This window comes from Condylura cristata, unplaced genomic scaffold, assembly GCF_000260355.1.
Source record: "Condylura cristata isolate star-nosed mole 26May11 unplaced genomic scaffold, ConCri1.0 scaffold00003, whole genome shotgun sequence".
NCBI classification, from domain to species: Eukaryota; Metazoa; Chordata; class Mammalia; order Eulipotyphla; family Talpidae; genus Condylura; species Condylura cristata.
In genome coordinates this window covers 22659165-22666718 of record NW_004567104.1, presented here as the reverse complement: position 1 = coordinate 22666718, position 7554 = coordinate 22659165, and the positions used below count along the sequence as shown (strand labels likewise).

The 7554-nt window shown below is 43.2% G+C and overlaps 1 protein-coding gene across 3 annotated transcripts in view; it reads left to right on the top strand.

The window, feature by feature from the left end:
* MASP1 (mannan-binding lectin serine peptidase 1 (C4/C2 activating component of Ra-reactive factor)) overlaps positions 1 to 7554 on the top strand; it is a 57784-nt gene that overhangs the window by 308 nt on the left and 49922 nt on the right. For 2 of the 3 annotated variants that reach the window (XM_004675081.2, XM_012733647.1), the window contains exons 1-2: positions 16 to 261; positions 5920 to 6151. In XM_004675081.2, coding sequence (XP_004675138.2) covers positions 257 to 261; positions 5920 to 6151 — 237 coding nt within the window. In that variant the 5' untranslated portion in view covers positions 16 to 256. Of the gene's footprint in view, positions 1 to 13; positions 262 to 5919; positions 6152 to 7554 lie in introns of those variants that run through there. The other variant, XM_004675080.2, reaches the window with a different exon arrangement.

Genomic DNA, 7554 nt, shown 5'->3' with positions numbered 1-7554 from the left:
GAGAGAGAGAGAGAGAGAGAGAGAGAGAGAGAGAGAGAGAGAGAGAGAGGAAAAGGCAGAGGGAGAGGGGGAGAGGGGATCTGTTGCAGGCAGGGGAAGGCGTGACCTGAATGGAGAATGCCAGCCAATTCCAGAGACACACAGGGACCTCAGAACAAAGATAAGGCATCGCTGACACCACACCAGGGACACGCTCACAGACGAGTCAGGCTGGGGGGACCAAGGCCTGGCAGCCAGGAGAATCCCGGGCAGGAAAATGAGGTGAGTGCCATGGTAGAAATGGGCTCGGTGCCCTTTGGGGGACCAGAGATCATGAAGCCCTGTTGGTTCTGACCTTGTCTCTGCACAGACTCACCTGCATGTTCCGCGGGTGGGTGGTGTTGAGCAAGTTCTCCTCAATCCTGGGGGCTCTGGGAAGGGGAAAATGGGCTGGGCTCGCTCCCTGAGACTCCAGAGATGCGCAACTTGAGACGAAGACTTTATACAAACCCTGCCCCACGCAAGCTGCAGAAGCTCAGGTTTCTGCCGGTGCCCGCACAGGGTGCTGCCTGCTGGCCAATGTGACTTTTCCTCCTGTTGCCCGCAAAGCTGACTTTTCGTTTTTTGTCCGATACAAAGAGGGTTGATTAATCTCTTCCCACGTTTTCGGTTAGATATGTGTTTGTGTGTTTATTTGTCTGGCCGGAAAAGGAAGCAGCTTCCCATAGCTCAGCTCTGTGATTTCTTAAACCTTCAGAAGTTTGTCAGCTAAAACCTCAATTTAGAAAACTAAAAACCTGTCCTCATTTTACAGTTTGCTATAAATTTCAGCATTTCTTGCTGAAATCAGAGGCAGCTGGTGGCAGGAATAGGCTATGAATTGCACCAAAAGGCTCTTAAAGGGACACCACAAATTTTAAAAGCAAAAAGAAAGTAAGAAAAGAAAAAAGGGAGATTTGGAGTGCTGATGAGTGAATTGTTTTTAAGTTCTTCGATACTTTTTAGCGCTTACCCTGTGCTTACTTGGCTTAGTGTTACTTGAGCCTTTTTACCAAACATGCTTTATGTGTTTTCTTCTGAAAGTCTCAAAACTCAACCACTGTAACTATTTTTACTACTTGTAAGTGTTAATGCTGGTAAAAATACAGAAGAAAAAGGCAAACACTGCACATGTGTTAAGTCCCCACACACCTCTTTCTTCACTGATGTTTTTTCTCAGTGGGGAAAGGCTATCTATACTATCTATACGTTTCCTTCCTGCAAAGTCACCTGGCAAGTTTTCTGGCTCTGGGTTCAATGAGGTGCTTCAGACTGTGTTAACTCTTGGGGTTCAAATTACCTGCTGTGGTTTAAGTAAGTAATCTCGGTCCTTTCGTCCATTCAATCACTTTAAACCCTTTGGAATTTTAAACCTGCCATCTAGCTTCGTTTTCCTTTCTCCTGAAACAGGAATTTTAGGCGAAATTCACACCCTTCCACATTTGATGGATCTGTTCACTATCAGAATGTTACCCAACTACCCAGTGTTCCACTGTACTAACTTCAGGACTGATTAACAGTTCTGTGTCTCTGTGTTTGCTCACCCCTTAACCCAGAATAGCTCTCCCTCTTATTTTCCATCTGGAGGTCCTTGGTCATTCAAGTTTCACCTCCTCTTCTCTGGCAACACCCCCACCCCCAGAATGAGCATCTCCTCTTTTGTGCTATCTCCATTCTTTGAAGCCACATCCCTACTGTCTTTGAAATATGTCTTTGTTTAAAGGTCCATCTTCTCTTCCAAGACTAAGTGTTTCTTAAGGTGCAAGATTGATGGCTTCTTCATCTTTGCATGACCAGCACCTAGCATAATCTGTTTCCTATTAAGCCTTCCATTACTACTGGCTGAATTGAAAAAATAACTGTTTTGAGCAAAACTACTACTGGGAGAGTACTCCACCAGAAATCTCTAAAGGATCTTGTCTCACCGAGACACAGCACTTTCAAGTCTTCAAAATATTTTCTTAGACATTGTTTCACAAAATGACCCAAATCTTCAGATTTTGGATGAGATTAAGCTTTATGGAGAAAATGAGATTACAAACAGAGAAGCCTCTTACTCATAGTCATACTGATGATCTTGAGAAAGCCACTCAAACTTGGACTCTTGGGCTCCAAGTTCAATGATTTTATTTTTTTTTATTCTATTTCACCAGACTCAAAACTATGTCTATTACTCTACACCAGAAGTTCTTAATCCTAGCTGCATGTTAGAATCATCTGTGATGCTTTTAAAAATACCAGTGACTAGACCTCATACTCCAGACCAATTATACAAGAATCTGTTTGGAAGGGGCATTGGTATTAGTATCTTTTTTTAATTTTGCATAAAGCCATGGGCTTTGTGAATCATTTTTCACAGTATTAATTGCTTTGGCCACATGCCTGGGCATGAGATGGGCATGGACCCAGCTTCTTCTGTGAGCTTTCGTTATTCTTTCTTCTGTTGAAGTTATTCACCATATGGTATTGGGCATCACACGTCACCTCTTGTGGTATCCTTTTGATCATCTGTCAAATAAGGGTGTGTCCAATGGATCTGCAGTGTCTCTTTCACTCCTCTTCTCAAAACAGTGTTGGTGTGATGTAGATTGAAGTGAGGGGTGTGCGTGGAAAGAAAAGAGAGCGCTGTTCTGTCCACCATCATGGAAGTGTGCAAGCAGTCATATATATATATTATATTCGCACATAATATATAGTCGTATATATATTATATATTCCTGATAGGCTGCTCCTGTGTGGAGCCTAGGAAATCTCAGTTTTGTATATTACTTTTGACATTTCAAGCAAATGCAGCTAAACTTTTTGATTAGCTGGAGAATAGATAGCAGGTGTCAGGAATTGTACAGCCAGTTCCTGGTGCATGAAGAAGCCAAAAACGCTCAGAGATTGAGAACGAAATCCGCTACTTCTCGTTCCTTGCTTTGCAGCCCCTAAAGCGAGCAGGAAGCATATGTTCAAGCCCATTATGTGAAAGGAGCTATTTGTTTCATGTTTGAAACTGTTTTGAGATGCAAACAAAATAGAACAGAAAGCTTCACAGCCTTCCGCCCACGCTAACCAGTTGCCTACCACAGGCGGTTCTGGGCCCCCAAGGCTGGATGGGACTATCAGCAGGCCTTGACAGAACCAGCTAGGACATGCAGGGTCCCCTCCCTGCGGTCTTGACAAAGCAGACATGGAGAAAGTTGACCTTTCAGCCTTGCATAATCTGGTGTCACTATTGCAGGGAAGGGTGATTTGGGAGCCAAAGCTCATTCCTAACCCTTGTTTTTCGGGAAAGCAACATGATGGAGTAATCCTCACTAATGTTTGCCTAGGGCTGGACAGTTAACAGTGTGCTTTCCAAACCTCCTTTGCTTTGATAGCCGCCCTGTGGAAACTCATTAGTATCACCACTTAATGGATGAAGAAATGGAGACCTTAAATGGCTTCCCCAAGATGGGTCAGATAGATGAAGTCAAAGGCTAGACTAGTATCAGGTGCTTCTGATTCAAGACCTATGCTCTTCCCGCTCCAGGCAGAACTGAGTCAGAACTGCCAGCCCTGTCAGCATCCTGACATGACAGTGGGTCCGCATTCAGGGCTTCTGGACCCAGCTTCCTGCTAATTCTCTGGACAGCTTAGCTCCATGCCTTCCTTTCTCTCTGCCCTTTCTCTCCACAGGCTAGTAGGAAAAAAAATAGCGATTGAATTAAAACATCTTGTTTCCTTAGCTCCATTCACATATTGCTGTTGAGGGACTTCAGAGAAATTTGAATAACTTCATTACTTTCTTTTTATTGAAAAAATAGTATAAAATCCTGCTAGACAAATTGGAACATTTCATATGCACAAAAATAAAATTAAGAACACTCATGTTCCCACTTCAGCAATAACCACTGTTAATAACTTTGTGCATATCCTTCTAGGACTTCTTACATTTATACACATACACATTTATACACATAGATAATATGTAAGACTGGTGGGTGAGATATGTATATAGCTGTAGCTATCTTGTGTCTACATACTCCAAAATTCACATGTACACATATATGTACTTGTGTACAGGGGATTGAGTGCTAGAGAGATACAACTTCCTGACCAACAAATGTGTAGCTGATAATGCAAAGATACTAGTATAATGTTCCAGCGCTGACTTTCTAGGCAATATAAGACTCTATCTCCACTTTCACCATTTATTGTCATCTATTATACTCCAGGCTCTGTACGAGCTCCTGTATATACATAATCTCTAATACTCCTGTGAGCCATATAATTAGAGATTTTAATTCTATTTTTACCTATGAGGAAACTGGGACTCAGAGAGATTAATTACCCAAGATTTCACAGCAAAATATGAGAATTAGGATCTCAACGCAAATACATCTAACTCTAGAAACTATGCCTAAGGCCAGGCAGTGTGATACATGCTCTTTTAAAGGCATCTGCAGGGAGCTGTGGAAGAGTCAAGGAGACTCCACATCCAGGAAAACGGAACTGGGCAGAAGAGAATAAATAAGACAAAAAGGCAAGGAACGAGCAGGACACATGCAGTGGGCTCAGGCCTGTGTGAACACGGCATGCTGGCAGAATGATTTGCCAGAGTGACGCAGGAATGAAGTTGGCCAGGCAGATAATACTAGATGGAAAAGGCTTCATCAGCCATTCCAGGAGCAGATGCTTTAGTGTGCAGATACAGGGGAACAGCATGGTCACATTTGTGTTCTAGAATATCAACTATGGCTGAAGATTGTTGAATGGTATAACATGTGGGGGCTGGAGAGCAGGGAGGTCAGCTTGGAAGCAATAGCAGTAGAACTGATCCAAAGTTTAAACTAATTGACTGGAGAGAAGGTTGTAAACTCCCAAAACATAAGAAGCCAAATAAATAGGACTTAAGGAGGAAGTTTATGAGCCAAATTTAGGATGCTTGTGTCCAAGGTCAACAGCTCTTAAAGAGAACAATTTATTTGATGTATGGTGTCGTCTATAATGAACATTAGGGTTTGAGCAGCTGTGGTCACTCTTCCTCGTTATTGTATCAGTTCTCTTGGGTGTATTCTGTACATTTTATTGAGTTTTCCTTATCCTTTATGCAAAGATTCGAATAGTCCATTATCTCAGACCCCTACGATTAGAAATATGGTGTATGGTTTTGTCCTTTATAAGCACACTTAGCAAGTTGGGGGGGGGGGAGGAATTGTTTGCTCATTCTTTCTTTAGTCAAAACTTTTCATACCTTGATTGATTTTGTGACATCTGTTTAAAGTCCTGCAAATCCCATCATTGAGTACAATCTTATCCTATTACGGTTACTGTTACTATTGCTTTTCAGAAAAAATGAATCAAGAGTTTATGACTCTTGCACCGGATTATGCAAGGCTGAAAGGTCAACTTTCTCCATGTCTGCTTTGTCAAGGGAGGGGACTTTGACAAAGGGAGGGGACTCTGCATGTCCTAACGCTGGTTCTGTCAAGGCCTGGTGATAGTCCCATCCAGCCTTGGGGACCCAGAACCGCCTGTGGTAGGCAACTGGTTAGCGTGGGTGGAAGGCTGTGAAGCTTTCTGTTCTATTTTGTTTGCATCTCTTAAGGAAACTGAACTGAAGAAGTGATGTCAGCATTTACCTAATTATGAACTTTACATTTTCATATGTAAAATGGTGTATGTTGGAATCCCAAAACTGGTATTTTCTGGGAAAATTTGAATACTATTATCAAAACTTCAGACTGGAAGAAATCTCAGAAATGATCTAGTTGCTATAGTATGCTAGTCACTGTATTGTTGACAGGGTAAGTAAGGCCCAGGGAAGAAATGTAATTACAGCAGGACGGTGACAAGGATGGTGTCTTGTTGTGAGTTGAGTTCAACAGTGAGGACCTGTGTCCCTGAACGTAAGCAGATTCATTTGTTTTCCAGGTGGCTCCTTCTCTGTCATGCCCTGTGCTTCTCCTTGTCAAAGACTATGGCCCACACTGTAGAGCTCAACAACATGTTTGGCCAGATCCAATCACCTGGCTACCCAGATTCCTATCCAAGCGACTCAGAGGTGACTTGGAATATCACTGTCCCTGAGGGATTTCGGATCAAGCTTTACTTCATGCACTTCAACTTGGAATCCTCCTACCTTTGTGAATATGACTATGTGAAGGTGAGCCTCATATGTTCTCTAACTGGACTAGGTTCTCTACTAAGACTTAGAAAAGTTAAATGCTGTGCTCATCCCCAAAGGGTGGCCAGTCCAGAGATATACACAAGAGATGAATGAAGGTTGGGCCTGTATACCAGGTGCAGTTGGAGTGAGTAGGCCTGAGAAGCAGGTCTTGGCCACTTAGGTACAAGTTCAATCCCCACCCTGGAGGTGACCCACACGGTGCAGCAGACCTCTCCTGTCTTGCCCACTGTCCCCCTCAGCAGTGTACTTCATCCATCTGCCTGTTCCTCTCCCCACTCTGTCTCTGGTGAATCCTCTCACTGCCCCTGCACCTCTGGCCTGTACTCCCCACTGCTCCCCACTGTAGTTAGAAGGATCCCCCTGACTAGACAGGATTTGGATTCATTGCCATGCACAAAGTGTTCTTTACATCAAGTGTCTTCTGATCAGATCCAATCATACATTGGTGTGAACCATGAGGGAAACTGACATGAGCAAAGTGTGACTCACCAAACACAACCACCCCTTTTGCTTGTGTTCTCCTTTTTTTTTTTTAAAGACTTATTTATTTATTCATACAGAAGTGGGGTACAAGCCAGAGGAGCAGAGGCAGTGAGAGGCTTCACCAGAGACAGAGTGGGGAGCAGAACAGGCAGATTATGGAAATACACAACTGAGGGAGCAGTGGGCGGGTCAGGAGAAGTCTGCCACGCCATGTGGGTCAGCTCCAGAGCCAGGGATCCAACTTGCACTGAAGCGACTGTGGCTAACTTGCAGTGCTGTGTCCTAACCCACTGAGCCACCAGGGAGGGCCTTGTGGTCTGCTTTTTAATGTTTCCACTAAACTCTGCTTCAAAGTCACCTTTAATTCAACCATTAGAGAAAGTCAGAGACACCAGAGTAAATACTAATCAGAATGAAACATAGTTATGTTCCAAAGCTGAAGCCTCAGAAGCACTGCCCAGTTCCCTAAGAAATGATGGAGTATTGGGGAAATACAGAGGTTACAGTAGTAGACCAGAAGGCGAAATGAGAGGCTGGATTGGGGTGAATTCTGAAGGGCCTTGAATGTCATGCTAAAGAGTTTGAATTTCATCAACAAAGAGCATGCACAGGGACAAAGTTTGAGGGGATCATTATTAGAAGTGGATTTAAAAACATAAGAAAGAGGAATAAAAAATGCTTATAACCTCAAAACAACACTCCTTGGAATTTAGATAGAAGCCACAGCAGGGCCTTGGATAGGAAGCAGTTCTCCTTTAAAAGGTTAGGGTATTTCTGAGTTCAAGCTTGTGAGGTATATCTGATACAAAAAGGTATAAAGACCTAAGAACCTACTTTCTAGTCAGGCTCTCTCTGACTTCCTAGAAAAGGGTCTCCCCAAACCACTCCAGAGTAGA